The 19,716-nt window shown below is 37.0% G+C and overlaps 1 protein-coding gene across 3 annotated transcripts in view; it reads left to right on the plus strand.

Moving 5' to 3' along the window:
* The window catches only part of Spata5 (spermatogenesis associated 5), a 161,181-nt gene that overhangs the window by 23,948 nt on the left and 117,517 nt on the right, over positions 1-19,716 (plus strand). For all 3 annotated transcript variants that reach the window (XM_051157081.1, XM_051157082.1, XM_051157083.1), the window contains exons 10-13: positions 845-999; positions 14,449-14,658; positions 15,986-16,039; positions 17,729-17,808. In XM_051157081.1, the coding sequence (XP_051013038.1) occupies positions 845-999; positions 14,449-14,658; positions 15,986-16,039; positions 17,729-17,808 (499 nt within the window). The remainder of the gene's footprint in view (positions 1-844; positions 1,000-14,448; positions 14,659-15,985; positions 16,040-17,728; positions 17,809-19,716) is intronic.

Here is a 19,716-nt window from a genome sequence, read left to right on the forward strand (position 1 = left end):
AGCTCTTTAACATCTCTAAAGTTTATGTCCTTGAGCATGTTTTTTTAGTGGATTATTATTGTGATACTACTCTTCCTGTTACTTCTCTCTTTTAAGAAGAAAACAGTTCTTGTTTTTAAGCCACCAACTTTCCTGAAGGAGCCTTCTGCCTTCATTCTGCCATCTTTAGTCTCTCTCAGACCTTGTGTGTGCCTGACTCTCAAGTCATCTCTTCTCTTGTGTTTCAAAATACTGTTTCCAAGAACCAACTATATATCTCCTTTCCAATCTTCTCTCATTCTCTCTAATCTTGCAGCTTGGTTTTTGTGCATTCAGAAAAAGAGCAGTAGTAAAAGTCATGTTAGTATTATACTTTTGTTCTGTTTTAGTATTTGTGTTTCAATACAGGGTTTTTCTGGCTCTCCGGACTCGCTTTGTAGACCAGGCTGGTCTCCAACTCACAGAGATCCACCTGCCTCTGCCTCTGCATGTCCTGGGACTAAAGGCGTGCACCACTACGTCTGGTTTATTGTACTTATTTTAAGGACACCTTAAACATTAGGTTGATAAACTTCTATTTTCTTTGTAAATGTTACTTGTATATTGTTTTATGTTTGCAAAGTACCTGTCTTCTTGTATGTAATTTCAGTTTGTCATGTTTCCACTGCCTACCTTAAGCGCTTGGGTTTGCTTTAATTTTCCATGTGTTTCTGTCCCCTTCACCATTAGCCTCTCCCTTCATCCATATATACCTTAAGTACAAAATACTGTAAATGCTGTAATACCCACAGAGCTTGGAGTACTATAGTTACCTAGTCATATCTATGGAATAAGTGATCAGTTTTGTTTTATTTTTCTCTTTTAGGTCTGTATGCCTTGCGAAGAGTCCTGAGGAAGCAGCCTAACCTCCCTGATAGCAAGGTGGCTGGCATGGTGAAGATTACCCTGAATGATTTCTTACAGGGGATGAATGACGTCAGGCCTAGTGCTATGAGAGAGGTAGCAATTGATGTCCCAAATGTAAGTGCCAGCTTACTATTTGAATAATGTTCTTAAGGAAACTCAGACTAGCTGGCTTACTAGGCTAACCCTTTTAAAATACACATTTTAAGTAAAGTGTTCTTTTGAGACAGTTACGACTGAAGTTCTCAAGTAACTCAAAGAGGCCTTTTGTTTTACATCCTTTACCTGGTTTTCCTTGTGGCAGCATCTTGCAAAACCGGATGGGGAACACAGACACACACTGCCCAAAACTGCTGCTGTGACTTACTCCTATTTGGACTTTGAGTAACTCTTGTGTTTAGGTCTATGGGGTTTATCACTACACTCAAATTATCACCTCAAGAGTTCTCACACTGTGTTTTCATAATCATACCTAACTCAGTCCTCATTTCATTTGTCCTCATCCCATTTCTAAACTTTTCTTATTTTAAGAAGGTAATATAAATGAAATCATACTGCATACAACTTTCTAGAATTAGCATATTCACTTAGCATAATTCCCTGGAAATTCATCTAAATCAGTGGTTCACAATTTGTGAACTGTGACCTCTTTGCAGGGGAGGTATTTCAGGTATTTACTTTAAAATTCATAATAGTAGCAAAATGACAGTTATGAAGTAGCAGTGAAATACTTTTATGGCTGGAAGTCACCACAACATGAAGAACTGTAGTAAAGGGTATAGCAGCATTAGGAAGGTTGAGAACCACTGGCCCAAATAATTATATGTATCAATTTGTTCTTTTTTATTTGAGTGGTTATGTTAAGTCAGCTTTATGTAACTACATAAAAATGCCCAGGTAATATATCTTATACAAGAAATATTATAGAATGTTTTACTGTTTGCTTTTCTGAGAGAGAACCTCAGTGAGTCCAGGCTAGTTGAGCTCACTGTGTAGTGAGCATGGCCGTGAACTGCTGCTCCTTCTGCCTGTTAAGGATTCAGAGACAGGTGGAGAAGGTGTGTGTGGTGTGTGTGCGTGAGTGCAGATCTATGTGGAGGTCACTGTTGATACCTTCCTCAGTTGGTCTCCACTTTAGTGTTGAGAAAGTGTCTTACTGAACTGGGAGCTTACCCATTCAACTTGGCTCACTGATAATATCCAAACTGTAGCAGTATTCTAATAAATATATTATTGATGGTATCTCCTTTGCCTCCAGTTTTTTACTACTTTGATTAAAGCTGTATGAACTGGTACTCTATGAATATAAGATTTCCCCCCTACTCAAGTAGATGACCAAGAGTAAAGTTGAAATTGCTAAGTTGGGTTGTATTTTAACTTCTTATAGTAAGTTTAGTTTCTTGGAAAATATTAGTGGGTTTAATTTTAGGACAAACAAATTTGATCATTATCAACTAAAGATATTTAATGTTTCTTCAGAGTTCATTACACACAGTTTCATGGGAATAGAAAGTACCAGTTATGTGTGAGTTTTGTAATGTCCCTCATGATCCAGCTGTGCCTGATTTCAAGGAAATCGTGATCTGGATGAGTATTAATAATAGCTGTTGTTACACATGAGCTTCTTACTGCTATGGTATTTTCTTTTTTTGTTATTGTTGTTTTATGTTTTTTCTTTTTTTATACAATTTTTAAACTAATATTTTTATATATACATTTATATTATCACACACACACACACACACACACATATATATATATATATATATATATATATATATAAAATAAACTGTCTACAGCAAGAAGAACCATGAAACAATCAGGAATTATATACATGTTACATTCATAGTATTTTGGCTGTTTGTATTTGGCAGCCTTGAAGAAAACATCTTTCCTAGCTTGGTGAGTCTAAAATTCTGAATGTAAATCAGTTTATGTCATATCTCATCTTTATCAACTTAAAACATCTGTCTAGACCTAAGGTATTTTCTATTTTATGGTCCCTTTGTTCTTTTGTTGTCCTCCTTTGTGCTGGTGAGGCCTGTGTGTGTGGGTGGGTGGGTGTGTGTCTGTCTGTCTTGATTGTCTGTCTGTCTTGGTTCTTTCCTCATCATTTCTGTGTCTGCTATAGATTTCTTTTTTGATTAGGCTTACCTGTGATTTCTAATAGTTTGAAGTGTATTTTAAATAGATGGCTGCAGCTGCACATGAACTGTACCTTTGCACCTTTAGAAACACTCATCACATTAACATCAGTCAGTTATGTATCATTTGTCTTTACAAGTTACTGTGTTACTACTAATCCTTTCAGCCTTTAGATTTGTAGTAGAGTTAATGATGTTAACGCCATTGTTAACAGGATTACACTGTCTGAATTTTAGTATGCTGTTATCATAATAGGGAGTGTATATTTTGTTGTTAGCATCTGTTTTCTTCAAATTGAAAATTGCCAGTTGCCATTTTCTATAAGCCAGATAGAGCTATTTTGTTTGTCTGGTAAAGCCATTCATTTTCCTTCATTTCTAAAGGCTTTTTTGTTTTTTGTTTGTTTGGGTGTTTTTGTTTTTGTTTTTACCAGCTGTGCCCGAGGTCCTATTTCCATCCTCAGTTCCACAAAGTGAAAAGTAATCTCAGCCTTCCTAGCTTGCAAGGTTTCTGCTAAAAACCCTAACTGGGGATGAGGATGCAGTGTGCAAGATGATCTGTCTGCTTTTCTCTTGCTGCTTCAGCATCCCTTGACATTTTAGTTGTTAGACATTCTGTCGTTCTGTATGTCCATCTGCCAGTAAGTCTTCTGCTGTAGTCTAAGCACTAAGCTCTCAGCCCCTTTCTTTGCCCCTTCTAGGACTTTTTATGCCACTTACATTCATTTGCTTGGTGGCATTCCATGAGTCCTGTAGGCTTATTTCACTGCTGTTCCCATATGCTAGGTAACTTCAAAAGATACACTGTGCAGATTCTTTCACCTGCTTGGTTGGTGGGCTAGTTCAATTTTAAGAATTTTTTTATTTCTTTTTTCTTTAATTATTTTCTTTTTACTGAACATAGATTCTTGTCTCATACAATAATATTATTTTAGTTGTTTCCCCCCCTTCTCCTCTCAGTTCCTCCCTGCCTCCCTTTCCCTTTTCTCCCCTCCCCTCCCCTCCTCCCCCTTTCTTCATTACAAAAGAACAGACTTCTAGGAGATAACAGCCAAACATGACCAAATAAAATACAATAAGATAAAGCAAAACCTGGTATGTCAAAGTTGGACAAGACAGTCCTACAGAAGGAAAAGAGTCCTAAGAGTGGTACAAGAATAAGAAATCCCACCTATAATCCCAGCACTCAGGGAGCCAGAGGCAGACAGATCGCTGAGTTTGAGACCAGCCTGGTCTACAAATCGAGTCCAGGACAGCTAGGACTGTTACTCAGAGAAACTCTGTCTTGGAACACAAACAAAAAAAATCAGAAGTTCACTCCTTCTTCCACTCAGGAGTTCCATAAAAATACTAAGCTACGAAAACTGTAATATAAAGGGACCTCCTCCCCCACCATATGAATACAGCCTATCAGGTCTCTGTCACAGGTCTGGGGGAGGGGAATAGGGTGAAAGAAGGAGGGAGTGGGGGAATGGGAAGATAAAAGTGAGGGAATAGCAATTGAGATGTAATCTGAATAAATTACTTTTTTAAAAAGCTGTAATATATACACAGAGGACCTGGTGCAGAAAGCCTTGTGCTTGCTGCTTCAGTCTCATACAAGTTCAAATGAGCTTTGCTCAGTTGATTCAGAGGGCCTGTTCTCCTGGCATCCTCTAGCTCACACTCTTTCTTTCTTTTCCACAGCGTTCCCTGGGGGCAGGGATTTGATAGAGACATCTCCTGTTCTGCTGTCCACCTGTTCCTGTATTTTGCCAGAGGAAGCTTCTCTGATGAATAAGGCACTGATTTTAGGAATATAGCAGAATATCATTAGGAGTCATTTTATTGATACTTTTTTTTTTTAACCCTAGGTCTCTGGAAAGCTAATCTCTGGTTCTTGGTCACCTAAGCAAGTGTTTGTATGGGTTCCACCCTTGGGGTGTGGGCCTTACATCAGACATTGGTTGGCTCTTTACACAAGTTCTGTGACACCACTGCCCTAACATTATTTTGCAGGCAGGACAGATTGTAGTTTAAAGGTTTTGTGGGTGGATTGGTGTTTACATTTCTCTTTTGGTAACCTTTCCAAACCAAAGAGACTGCAATAATATGAGTGAAGCCTCCATGTAGGCACTAGCTGGACTTCTCCATGTTCAGTGAGCTGTCTGGATGTTGTATTCAGCAATGGTGCCCTCCTGTCAGTTTGTATTTAACTGACAACATTGTCTTTAGCAACAATCTTGATGGTTTGGGGATTTTCATGTGACTTCCTTAGCCAACAACTCAACTGAGTGCAACCCAGTCTCCCTACTAGAAGCCTTGTTTGGTAACAAGAGATAGCCAAGGTTAGACTTCACACCCCCCATTATTAGGAGACTTCATTAGGATCACCTTCTTATATTTTAGGAAGGTCCCACTGCGCTAGGTTTCTATATAATCCTCCAAGTGCTGCTCATTTCTAGCTCTTTGCCCACACTCTCTCCCTCTACCATATCTCTCTTTCTCCTCCCCACCTAGGCCTCCTGTTCCCTTTCCTCTTGACCCCAGTCCACCCACACAGTCTGTTGTGTTTCTCCCTCTGAGTACAATCCATGCATCCACCCTAGCCCCTTCCTCTGTATCTAATGTCTCTGGGTCTACAGATTGTACCTTGATTAATAGTCACTGTGTTCTTCAGGATTAGAACTTCCCTTTGGTTCTTATGTTTCTCTCTTGAATTCCCTTAGTTATGTATTACTTTCTTGAGTTTATGTAATTGTTTATCTGTGGCCCTTTGTAATTTACTGATCTTTTTAAGGTGACTATTTTGAGGGTTTTGTTCATCAATTTGTAGTTTTCCAGATATTATTGTTGTTAAATTTCTATTTAGTGTGCATGTGTTTATATATAAGCAACTTTGCCTGTCTTGTGGTCCTAGATACTCAATTCTTTCAGGTATAGTACAAGTGATTTAATTTGTCGCTTTGGTGGTATCATTTTCTTATTTGTGATCTTTGTGGTGTTTTGCTGTTATCTGTGTAGATAAAGAAGTGACAGTCTCTTACGATTTTTATAGATTAGCTTCCAGAAATGTCTTCATAAGCCAGGCATGGTGGCTCACACCTTTAATCCCAGCACTTGGGAGGCAGAGGCAGGCAGATCACTGAGTTCAAGGCCAGCCTGGTCTATAAAGCGAGTCCAGCACAGCCAGGACTACAATAGAAACTCTGTCTTGAAAAACAAACACACAAACAAACAAAAAGAAATGTCTTCACCAGTTAGCTCATTTGGGGGTCCCAGGTTCTGCGTGCTGATTTGCTACTTAAGCCTCACATGGTCTGGTCTTGTCTGGTTCCTGGATCAGCAAATGGGAAGACCTGATGTCTTGTTCTGTGAGTTCTGGCCTACAACCTGGGTCTGCAGGGCTTAGGCTTGATGGTGTGATGATAAACCTAGAGCTTGAGCCCTGAAGACCGACGCAGTGCTGGGGTAGGCTAGAGTAAAACTTCAGGGACAGACGTAAATGTCTGCCCTGGTCCATGAGAGCTGTTCAAGGTGCAGGACTGTGGTCGTAAGACCTGGACATCAGTGCCTCTAGGCTAACTGTCAAGTTCTGGTACTTCAAATAAACCCACATTAACTTCAGGGAGATGGCCATCAAAATAATGTCACTTCTTAAGTAAACATTGCTCAAATCCTGTTTTGGAGGTACCACTTGTATAAACCATCACTAATTAGATATTCAAAGTGTACTGTTGTGTTTTCTTCTGGCACCTTTTCAGATGAGCCTACCTCTAGATGTGACTTGTCAGTTGGATTTCATCAGATGAACTCATTAGTAGCTCTTTCCTGTTGTAAAGTTTGAGTGAAACAATTTAATTGACTATAATTATGTTCCATTCTTCATATACCCTTAGGATAATTGTAAGGAATTTTGAGTTTCTGAGTTTTAAATACCATGAACATTTGTCTCTGTCTTGTGGGTTTGTGTGTCTCTGTCTCTGTCTCTCCCCCACCCCCTCTCTCTTTCTCCAAGGTTTTCATGACACGTTGGTAAGTAAGATGTGTTTTTCTTGGATTAGATGATAGAACCTGTAGAAACTCTGTTAATTCATGTTGATTCTTTGCAGACTTTTATTTTCATTTTATTTGTTTTGATTTTGCTTCTTGTTGTCTAGACAGAGAAGTGTCTTCTATTGCTCCCAAGATCCTAGTCTTCCTGGCAGTTTGTCTTGTACATTTTTACGGTTTTAAGTAATAAAATAGAACAGGAAAGCACATTTGGGAAATAGATTAATTTTAACCAGGAAATACGTACTGCCAAAAATAACAATGCAATTTCAATCTTATGAAATATTTTAGAGTTTAACACCTTCATCCTGCTTTTTATACCTTACATTTTAGGAGAAATAAGAAACAGTACAAGCTAGTGGAAAGGTTGTTACTATTGCTTGCAATCCTGATTACTGTGCTAAAATTAAATAGCTTTCCCTTCACAGTATAAGTGGAAAACTAAATATTAGGTTAAACCTAATATTTATCTCTTACGTTTATACAAATGTTGAAGTACAGTGGCAGCATATATTACACTTGTATGTATACTTAGGAGTAGTGCTCTGTGTGTGTGTTTTATTGAGCAGGAGAGGTATCCACAGAGCCTTCTGGCACCACAGTGGAACTAAAGCTCAGGCTTCTTTTAGGGAAGCCTTATTAGATCACCATCTTTATGGCACAGAAAACTGCCTGTGGGTGTGTGATGCTCTTTTTTTTTTTTTTTTTTTTTTTACCTTTTTCATTGCTATCTAAGCACATTTCTGATCTCTATTAAAGAAGCATCTGGGGTTTGCCTTTTTTATTTTGGATAAGTATATGTATTTTAATGTTGCAAAGTTATTGTTGGCCCAGTAAGAACTTTGGAACAGTTGCTAAGCCACTGCCTGTCTCAAAGTGTGAAGTACTTTTTGTCACAATATATTCTGTAAAATACCACCTTTAAGGGTTTTTGTTTCTGACAGCATAGAACTTGGCTCCTCATTAAAGATCAGCAGACCCTATGGAGCTGACACCATCCTCTCAGCAAACACCCCAGGATCTGAAGCCCCTTTGTTAGTTTCTGTTTCCCCTTTGGAACTTGGCTTTAAAGGTTTTATTTTGTTTTGTTTTTTAATGTTTGTTTGTTTGCACTGCTTTAACTTTATGTTTTTAATCTGATTATTGAGTTCTTGGGCTTGTATGGATGTATAATTAGAATGTTCTGTTGGAGTGCTTGTCTAGACATCTCAAAAGATAACACATTTGTGTGTGTGTGTGTGTGTGTGTGTGTGTGTAATTTTCTCTTATCTGCTTGTTTGACAGAAGCTGTTTCTTTACTTTTAACTGTATTTGCATTAAGAAAAAATTTAAAAGACAGAGGCAGAAGAAGAAAGGGCCAGTCATAGAGCATCTAGTGAGGTTTGTAAGAGCTCTCTGCTAGGTAAGGTAGACGGTAACTTACTAAGACAGTCCTAGAAATTTTAGCTTAGTGTTGATTGAAAGATACAGTCTTGAAAACTAATACTGTCTAAAGTTAAAGTGGTAAATCAGCCAGTTCCAGCTCTTTATGATTTCATGGTGGCGTTAATCCTTCTTATACACCCATCTTTTCCCACAGGTTCCTTATGTGTCTTAGGACTTTATCTTGCAAAAATAAATGGTAAAAGCTAATATTAAGATTATTCTTATTTCTTAAATTATTTTCTTAGCACATAGAAAGGGCTAATCAGGTTTCTGTTGTTGTTTTTATTTTCAAGTGCTAAAATCAAGACAACTGGTTTGCCTTTAGTTTAAGGATTGTAGTGATTACAACACCAAAAAAAAAAAAGCCCTAAAATGAAGAATAATTATGATAACTATTACTCAGTGAAATTACAAATACATTGACTTCTTTGCTTTTTTGCCACTGATCTTTCAAAACATAATAGTGACCATCTTCCAGACATCTAAATATAGGGACACTTAGTAAATCCCATATTCCAGCAAATGTAATTAATTTGATATATACTATCCTCAAGCCTCATAATGAATTTGAAGTATTTATTGTTTTTATCTTATAAACTAGGAAGAAATTTAAGGAGATAGAATAAATGATGCAAAGTCTCAGTGAGTAGTGTTTCAGATTTAAACTCATTTTTCATCATTCTTAGTCATAGAAAATAGTATGTTTAAAAGGCATGAAACTTTAAAAAGAAAAAAGAAAAATTATGAATGTGTACAAAACCCCAGTGCAGGCAATGACTACTTTTAAGACAGAAATACATATAATTCTTACATCCTTTCATAATTTCTAATATTCTGTTCTTATGCCAGCTATCTTTATAGTCAGGCAAGAAAGTGAACATTACTATATTTTTAACATTCTGGTATCATTAAATAAGTCTTATACATGCAGTTTTCAACTATATGCTTTCTCATATTTCACAATTGCCAAAAAAATTTAAGGTGGTTATTACTAGAGTTAAAACATGTGTTTTATTTCTTTAGAGCGAGACTGTATTTCAGGTTACCTTTCAACGTTTGCAAAGTATAGATAGATTTCTGAAGATACTGTCTTCCTTTGGCTTCTAGGACATGTAAAAGATAATTCCTCAAAATTGACTTCATTTCTCTTAAGTTGTAAGTTTCAGCATAATACAAGATAGGAAGAATATAAAGGCATCTTAGTTGTAATAATTAGGGGGAGGGTAGTTTTATATTTTTATTGATAGGTTAGAGTTATAGAATAAATCTGTTCACTGTGAGTATCCTTTCCCATGATAATGTGACTTAAACATACGCATACCCAATTATGCATAGGCATCAGGTGATAAATGGGATTTTCTTTAACAGTTCACTTGAAGGACGCAGTTTGCCTTTCGGCATAGCATCTACCCAGAACCAGACCCCTCATCTGCATGCTGATCCTAGCTCCAGGATTTGCTGCAGCTTGTATTTGGCCATAAAAGGGCAGTTACTAAGGATTGGTAGGGAGCACTAGGTTGGAGTGACTGATTGTTAAAGTCTGAAAACCAAACATCCTGAGGATACAAAATTTTACTTAAGACTATCAGGTTGTATTGTGAGGCAGTTTATAGACAGGAGGAAACAAATTCTTTCTATCCATCTGTGAGAATAGAATTGAAGTTTTTAAAGCTTATCCATTATAAACAACAGAGTCAAAAGTGAATGGCTCCCAGGATTTCAGAGTACACTGTCATTTTCATTCTTACAACTTACAGAAGTTGCATCTCTGATGTCCACATTTATGACATGCTGCAGTGCTGCTAGTTCAGTGTTCACACTTCCTAGGTTATCCTTTGTATGAGTGTGTACGTGTGAGGAGAGGCGTGCACATACACATGTATTGCAGTGGAAAGCACTAAACTGAAAACTCTGATGAGACCACCGTTTGGTGCCTTACTGTCAGGTTAACTGGATTAGCTTTGCGAATTCTCTGTACTTTGTGATCCATAGCTCATTCTTTACTATCATTTAAAAAATTCTCAGAATATTTTTATGGGAAATATGTTGTTACAAAGTGACATCTCTTCAGCTTACTGTTAAGAAAAAATCAGAAAATTCAAAAATTGGTTATGCCAATATGCATATTGTTATAGAAAGACAGTGCTCTCTCTAAAGTAGATGTGGGGAATACTAAAGCTGGCTAGTTGTTTGGAGTATAAATCTTACGTTTATTTGACCATCTTTTGTCTATGTTTGAATGCTTTCAGAATACAAATTACTACAAAGAACAAATCAAAAAAGTTGGAATGTACACGTAGGAATGCTTCTCAGGGTGTACTTCTGTCAGAGTCACACCAGTTCATTCTAGTCACTGTTGCCTTCTCTGGTAAACAGTAGGTATTCTGCCAGTCATTGTCCATGGGTTAAGATTCTAGACTCACGGGCTGCAATATCAAGGCTAATTTTAGGTTTAGTAATTATTAATATCAGAAGTCAGCAAAAGAAAACATGAGTGTGCATGGCTGCACTCAGGTAGGTACTGGAACATAGCTGAGAGCTACATCCTGGTCCTTACACAGGAGGCAGAGAGACTGGACCTGGCATGGTGTTTTGAAACTTCAACCCACTGTCCATGATGTATTTCCTCCAGCAAGGCCACACCATCTAATCCTTCTCAAATAGTACCTCTCCCTAGTGACTAAGCATTCAAATATGTGCACCTATAGGCATCTACAGGGAGACAACAGAAGTGCCTTCTGTGGACTGGGACTTGACTTGCTCATACAAGACCAGCCTCGTGATAAAATGAATTTGTTAGGGATTGCTTTTATGGGACTACATGCCAACACTGCTTACTAAATTTCTATTTCATGTCTCTAGGTCTACAGTGGTTATGCAAATCTGTATTTCAGCACCACCTACTATTAAAATACCTAGTAGTGACTATAGGCTCAGAAACCATAAGGCACAGATAGAACCAGACTCAGCTATGTCTTTGCCTTTATTAGATACTGACCTCAACAAATACTTCCCATGCAAGGGAAACATGGTTTTGTTTTGTTTAAATCTGGCATGCACATCAGCTGAGTGGTGGCATCCTGTAAGAAGGATACGAGTCAGATCACCAATCTCATTAAACTTAATGATACTTCAGGTGAATTTACTCATTTTTGTTGTCACTAAAAATGAGAAAATGGAAAGCTGGTTTTATATATCAAGATACCCTAAATTTTTGTACATTTAGTCAGGTTCAAACTGGTTTGTTGTTTGTTTTGTTTTATCACCCCTACCCCCTTTACTTTGTTGCTTCATCAATAAATCTTGTAGAATTTTTTTTCTTAAGCATAGATCAGACAACATCTAGATTAAAAGCTTTCAAAACTTACTATGTTTAAAGTATATTGATGTGCTTTATTTAGCCTCTAAGGTCCTCTGCTCTGTGACCCCCCCCCCCCCTTTTGTTCTCACATCTTACCTCTCATTTGGAAGTTGGCTTTCAAATCATCTTCCACCTGGAATTAATTTTTTCTTCCTGGAAGCTCCTGAAATGTCTTTCTGTTTTGTTTTTTTAATGTATTCAGTGCCCTTTCTATTGGAAGTATACATACGAATGTACATATGTATGTATGTACCATTCCTAGTTTTTCGAACTTGGTATTTGTCTTACTCTTGTGTTTTCTTCGTACATTACGTAGTTCATAGCCTGTGTCCTGAACTGCATTTGTAAAGAATCCTTTGTCCATATAAGGTGATACATGTCTTTACAGCACACTAGCAGCAGAGGCAGAGGAAGGCTGACGTCTGTGGGCTCTGCCCTAGCCTTGTCTATACAGCAGTTCCAGAATAGCTAGGCTTTATGGTGGGACCTCCCTCCCATTCCCCTGCAAAAAACCTCAACTTTATTTCAGAAATATTTCTTAGTAGAGAAAAGAAGCAGGTTTAAACGCAAAGATCTCAAGAATTTACAAAGCTATACTTAAAATAATTTTGTTAGTTTTTTTAAAAGTATAAAAAGTGTTGATATTTCATATAGTGAAAGGGACATTTCTGTCAGTATTCTGAATTGAGTGGATTGATGGAAGAAAGGGTCACTCCAAGATGTATTCAGGCTCAGTGGCAGCAGTCTGGGTGATCTGAACTGCGAATAGCCGTGCAGAAGCATAGTTACTGTTACACAAAAGTTGTTTTGGGGTAAAACAAGTTCCTCATATCAAAACCCCTATGCTTTGTGAAGGAAGAACATCCTGCCCCTGGAACTTCTTTAGTCCTTATTGTGCACTGTTTGCAATATTCAATAGTGCAAGACACTCCAGGTGTGCTGTCCACCCGAGATACAGTAAGAAACAACTGTTTCATTTTAGTGTTTACCCTGGATATAATGATTCTACTAGAATTTCACTACATATTTCCTTTCTCCTTTCTGGATATGGAGAAGGCATGCAGCATAGTTACAGAAACAGCAGTGGGGTGAAGAGTGCAGTCCTGCACCTTATCCCTTTGCACTCTTGCTAAGACTTGGAGCTTGTGACTCAGCTGCTGTACCCTTGTGTTTGCTTCTGTAAATGGGGCACATCGCTGTCAGCTGTGACATTTATGAGATGTGAATCCCATACTGTCATTTATTAGTCTGTGTGGCTTTGGACAATTCTTTCACCTCAGCATATAGATTCTAGTACTGACTCAAACTTTTTTTTTTCTTTTTTTGACAAATGAAACAGACTTTAAAAGTTACCTAAAAGGCTTAGCAGTAAGTTCTATCATGAATCAATATTTATATAGGAAGCAGTAAGTATATAACAGAAATAGAAATTCATTTTTCTCTAGTATTATTATAATATCTAACTATTATGTACTACTAATTTACTTCTCATAATTTTGAATTTTTTAAGGATCTTATTCTGTTAATTATTTTACTGGTGACATTTTGTTTTTCTTAGTTTTCCATCCTATGAAAACTTAGACTAAAAACTGTTATTTTATGACAAGATATTCAGAAAGATGCACATATCCTAGGGATAACTAACAGCCATCTGATTCTATTTAAGACCTTCTGATTAGGAGGAAATTTAGACCTGGTATTGTAAATGTAGCCTCTGACCAATGACTGGTGAGGCCTTGAACCCTAGAAGAGAGCCTACAAATGCCATTTCCCTAAACCAACATAAAATCTAAATATATACCCACATCAAGGAAGCTTTATTTTGCAGGAGACAGCATTACCGAAATCCACAACTTGTCAAAATACAGATAATAACAACTCATAATGCGGTACCCAGCTGTAAACACGAATGTCACCCAAGGCTTAGGAAGATGTTGGAAGAGAGGGCAGAAAGCCAGTGGGCCATCTACACAAGATCTCTTGTATATGTGGCAGGGGATTGCTCCATGAAATCTCAAAAATATAGATGCCTAAACAAGATCTGAACAGTGACATTACCAATTGATGTGCCCATTTGGAAGGGGGAAATCTCAACAGAATCTACCCCCTTGATGATGAGCTACAAGCAATTAATAGCTGCTGAGAGAGAGAGAATCAGTCTACTCCAAGATGGTCCCCTTGATAGGGTATCTAATCCCAAATGATCAGCCTGAAACACATGTATGTATATGAGTCACAGCAGATGAACACAATAAGTCATTTTAAAAATTTTGTGTATGTGTGTGATGATAAGTAAATAAGAGGCACTGAATCTGAGAGGTATTGAGTGTGTTAGCAAGGCCTAGAGGGTGGAGAGGGAGGGGATAAATGATATAACTACAGCACTCATGCAAAATTCCCAGTAAATAAATGCAGTGTTCTGTTGTGCTGTTTTTACATTGAGTAGGAGTACTGTTAACTTACTTGAGGTGAGTATCATAAGGAGGCCATGCTGTACTTACTAAGCATATACTAACCTAATGCAACGAACATACATATGTACTTAACCTTCATTTGTCCTTCAAAGACAAATTACAATTAGGAAAAAAATATTTTATTTTGTAGGTATCCTGGTCAGATATTGGAGGACTGGAAAATATCAAGCTGAAATTGAAACAGGCTGTGGAATGGCCCTTGAAGCATCCTAAGTCTTTCCACAGAATGGGTATTCAGCCACCTAAAGGAGTGCTCTTGTATGGGCCACCCGGATGCTCCAAAACAATGATAGCCAAGGCTCTGGCTAGTGAAAGTGGGCTGAACTTCCTAGCTATCAAGGTAGGGTGTAGGAGTTTCCATGGCTGCTCTAGCTTCTAGCTTCTTTCAGTTACATCCTGTTTTGTTGGACTGATTTTTATTTCTTTATTTGAGGTAGATGACAGTAAAATATGGGCAGAGAAGATAAGAAATAAATTGGTGCAAATACCCAGCTTAATTAGAGCTCATGTGGTACAGTCAAAACTCTGAAGAGATATGTCTTCCCACCTCCCTCCCTCAAATGAATGGTTGGGAAGTATACATTTTTGACAGGAAGTTTACGTTTTCCCCCCTTCCTGCCAGCCCCTCCCTTACTCAGTGCTTTTACTTGCCTGCAGCCCATCTGACTCACACTTGCTGTTTTCCTACTTGAGAAACTGTTTCTCCAGAATGGCCTTCTCTGTGCTGATGCTGCACTTCTGATTTCCAGATCTTTTCCTCAAGGTGCCTATGTGTAATTCTATGACTTGCACATTTTACTTTCTAGGTAGGCCATGCAGGCACTTCTTAGGCAGTACCCTTGCCAGAGGAGTCTCAGGACCACCCACACTGGTCACCACCCATGATCACACTCTCATAATCACTCTTGTGATAAACCTCCATAGTGTCTAGTATCTGATAACCATGTCTGAACTGCCTTTTGGTTATCTGTCTATTTCTTTCTTTCTGGGCTCCAGTTATTCTGAGAGAAATAAAATTCCATCAAATTGTACTAATCAATTTTAGCAAGAGAATTCCTGGCCTGCCTGTGCAAACAGAAAATAATTACTTAAAAAAAACACAATACTACAATTATTTCTATATTTTGGGCTCTGTAGATAACACTCTTACATACTGACAGTGGGTGGAAACATTTAAGGACTTTGAGATAATATTATAGATTGCACGAATCGTGTTCTGTTTGCTTAGTTTCTGACATTTTCACTAATTGGATAAGGCTACTAATCTAGTAGATTTAGGAATAAACTGATAAGCAGATGTGATTTGGTTTAGAAATCTAAATGTGTGACATCGTTGGTCTTCCAAATTAGCCTGTTCTATCTTTGGTGCCTATACCATGCCTGGTATATCATAAAAACTACTTATAGGTGGATAATCAGGTAGTGAGCAGCAAGGTATTAATAAAGCATGTTTAATCACAACTTTTCTTGTATTGATTTGTGGCTTTCGAACACAGAATGGCTTTAATCTTTTAGGTGTAAACAACACCTAGAGGAAGTAAGCATGCTAAAGGAACTAATTTAAATAAAAGATTTTTTGTTGTTGTTGCTTACTTTGTTTTTGTGCATTTTTTTTTTCTTTTCTTAATAAAAAGAAAATGCACTGAACCATGTTTCTTTTTCTACAGGGGCCTGAACTAATGAATAAATATGTTGGTGAATCTGAAAGAGCAGTTAGAGAGGTAAGACGATTACATCAGAGAGAAACACACTTCCGTCCTTCTGTGTAGTTTCTACTTAGATTTGGGTAAAGAAAGTCATATAACTTTTCTTCAAGCTAATACTCAAAATGAAAATTTGAGTACTCTTTAATATTTTGTGTTCTTATCATACCATATTAACTTTTATTTCTATCCAAAATTATTTTTTCCAAGATTATTTTTAAGAACTACCAGCTCTTCCCTGCCATGTTTGTGAAAGAAATACCAGTCTTTATGATGGGCAGTCAGTCTACATACGGCATTTTAAGGTTTTACATTAGATTGCAAGCCTCATATTTGAAATTTTCACATTACTGGATTGATAGACGTCTGCCTGGTGGTTTAGACAGTGTATCTTTCTTTTGTCAACTGACTTTTAATGCCAGTTCCTGACTGATGATGCTTCATTCTAGCTGTTGGTCCACGTTAGGGCAGCTAGAGTCACCATTTGATCACATGCCATGACTTTCCTAAACAGGCACTCATCTGCCCCATGCAGTGTCCCCATATGTCCATAGAAACTCTGTGAGGGTAAGAACACAGAAATAGCCATGGGATATTGGTTCTTATTTGTGAAGACGTTAGTGCTCATCAGGAGAAATGGACATCTGACTGTTTTGTCACAAGAAACTTATTTAAAATTATGTTTTGCCTTTTCTTCTTTAAAATGTAGATAATGAACTTTTTGACACATTAGTTGATAATGACAGGCACCTGCTTCTTTATGGCCTTTTAGAAAGGTTTTATATTTTAGTTTTTCAAGACAGGGTTTCTCTGTGTAGCCCTGGTGGTCCTGGACTCACTCTGTAGACCAGGCTGGCCTCGAACTCACAGAGATTTGTCTGCCTTTGCCTTCTGAGTGCTGGGATTAATGTGTGCGCCACCACCACCCAGCGGCACCTGCTTCTTTATGATCATGTAACACATGAACAGAAATAATGGTCTAAAGTTACAAGAGACATATATCTGGGATTTTTTTTTTCTGTCCATGCTGCCTTCTTCCAAGTTTGTTTTTTTTCTTTGTTTTGTTTTGGTCTGTTCCATTGGGTAAAACACTTCTGGTGGTTTGTTAGGCGTGTTGGCAATCTAGTATATGGTCCTGTGAGATCTGGGCATTTTTCTTGTCTGGGTTTTGTGTCAACCACTTTTCTATACATCTTAAAATGAGTGTGACTTTGAGATATATGAGCATTTTATATGGCTAGGTTTCTTTTTTTTATGTTTTATGGTATTATTATTATTTATTGAATTCTGTGTATTGGGCCAAATGTCTAATGCTCTGGCTCAGTTACTCATTCCCTAATCTTCTGAGGTCTGTATGTATTACCTGTATGTATACCGCCATCATTTTCTAATGTGGAAATTGAGATCTTGAGAAGTCAGTTTGCCTCCTGAAGTTCACACAGCACTGTGGAGCTGGTATTTGCATGGATTTCTGTTCACTTACCTTGTCTTCCTCCTGTACTGTATTTATTGGTAGTCTATTGATCACTAAAGAAGTTACTTGTCAACTACTACAGAGTTTTGGGCACCTGTTAAAAGGTATAAATGAAGTGATCAGGCTGGCAGTTTTGTACATGATAGATTTGCTTCTAAATGATTTTCAGAAGGAAACAACTTTGGAATTTTTGGCATTTGCTAATCTGTCTACTGTGGTATTCTTTCTGCTAGATATTCCGTAAAGCAAGAGCAGTGGCACCTTCCATTATCTTTTTTGATGAACTTGATGCCTTGGCAGTTGAAAGGGGCAGGTAAGAAATGTTAAATATTAGCATATTAAATAATAGCAGTTAATATTTTTATGCAAATGTTATCACATTTTTCTACAAGAAACTATTTTTGAGTCTGCAGTTAGTTTCTCCTTTACCAACATATTTCGTCTAATCATCTCATATAATCATTTCCTATACAATTGAAAAAATATTGATAAAATAGAAGCATTTGAGTTTTAGTTTATCTTCAAAAATCCCTTATTACTGTATATTAGGAATAATAGTATTGATATAAACATTTAAAAGTGAAAACAAAGTTGAATTAAATACCGTTGTTTGTTATAGTAGAAACAAATTATAAAAACTTACTATATGACCCACACAAAAATCTTATTTTCATGTTTCTAGCTTTGTGTTGATAAAATGATCCCATCTTTAAACAACATCAATATAAAAGGCTTGAGAGAGAGAAGAAAGATGGTATTATATAGATTTTAGAGTACAATAAAATAGAATGTAAATTATCTAAAATGGTTGGAGTTTTGGAGCATTTCAGATGCATTGTAACTGATGTAGTCAATTGTTCAAAAATTAACTTAAAAACTGTCATGGTAGTGACCTTTTCTGAAAATGGGAGTTTAGCGCATCGTTTCTGTACTTTTCCTTTGGATACTGGAGTTCAAATGCAAGATTTTGGACTTGCTGAGCATGGGATATACCCCTCAGCTAAATCTTTGGCCCAACAAATATTTTCTGAAACAGGAAAAGTTAGTACATTTTAAAATTTTTGTTACAGTTTGTTCTCTGTTGCTGTAGCACAAAGAGACATATAATAGTGGAGAAAATGGTCGGCTAGCTACATCATTTGTATAGTTTGCCAGTTTTTGTTTTGTTTTGTGTTTTAATATAACTCCTTTGGGGATATAAATGCCTCATAGCATATATGTTTTTTGAGAATAATTTGGACAGAGGTCTTGACTTCTGAAAGAAAAGAGGTATTACAATATTATAAATGTCTGACTTTAGTGTTTTTTGTTGTTGTTGCTGCTGCATGCTTTTGAATGCTGTTATCTTTTTCTAGCAGATAGTAAAGTTTATGACATCTTATGATTTTAATGATTTAAATATTTGTATTTGTATAAGCTTTTTCTTAAAGTTGGCTTTGATTTCCTAGGATGCCAACTTTATGTTTTTTTGTTTCCCACTGATGTTTTGAAAGTTAGCCAGGATGTTTTCTTGGCCTATGAAATGTTTTCACCACGTTGTTCTCAAACTGGGTCTCAATGGTTATGGTGAAATAAAGGTCAAAGTGATAAAGGTAATCAGAATGGAAGAGTTCCTCTCTTAGTCTTAACATTTAACCACAATTTGTTCCTATAATAAACAGTAATTAGATGTTTAACCCTTTCTATGTAGAAGTGACGAGATGTCAATAATACGTTTCTAATTATATGTGCTTTTTAGGTAGTTTCTTTTTTTTCCCTTTTTTTTTATTATAATTTATTCAGCTAAGTAATTTCTTGTAGGTACTATATAATAGCAGAGAGCCACAAAATTTTGAATCTGAAAGGATGTGTGCATAGCTAGTTTAAATCAGCTCCCTAGATTTCACTTATCAAATCCTCAAGAGAGCCATAGTGTTTCATCCACTTGCAGGCACACAGTTGAATAGTCAAAACATTGACTAATAAAAATAAGTGCTAGACAGTCAGAGGACTGTTGATTTTGATTCAGTGTGGTACTTAGAAGATTCCAGCTTCTGCCTATAGGTTTTCATGTCATTGGTTAGTAGACTTCCTGTTGTAATTAAACAGAATGTCATCTGAAATTTAATCATCTGCATTTCTGCTTATAAAATCATATGTATGTGTGCGCACACACACACATACATGTTTTTTTTTTAAGCTCAAATTTTTATTAAACTAGCATTTGTCCTGTACACGTGCA

The sequence above is a fragment of the Acomys russatus genome, chromosome 15, assembly GCF_903995435.1.
Source record: "Acomys russatus chromosome 15, mAcoRus1.1, whole genome shotgun sequence".
Taxonomy (NCBI): Eukaryota; Metazoa; Chordata; class Mammalia; order Rodentia; family Muridae; genus Acomys; species Acomys russatus.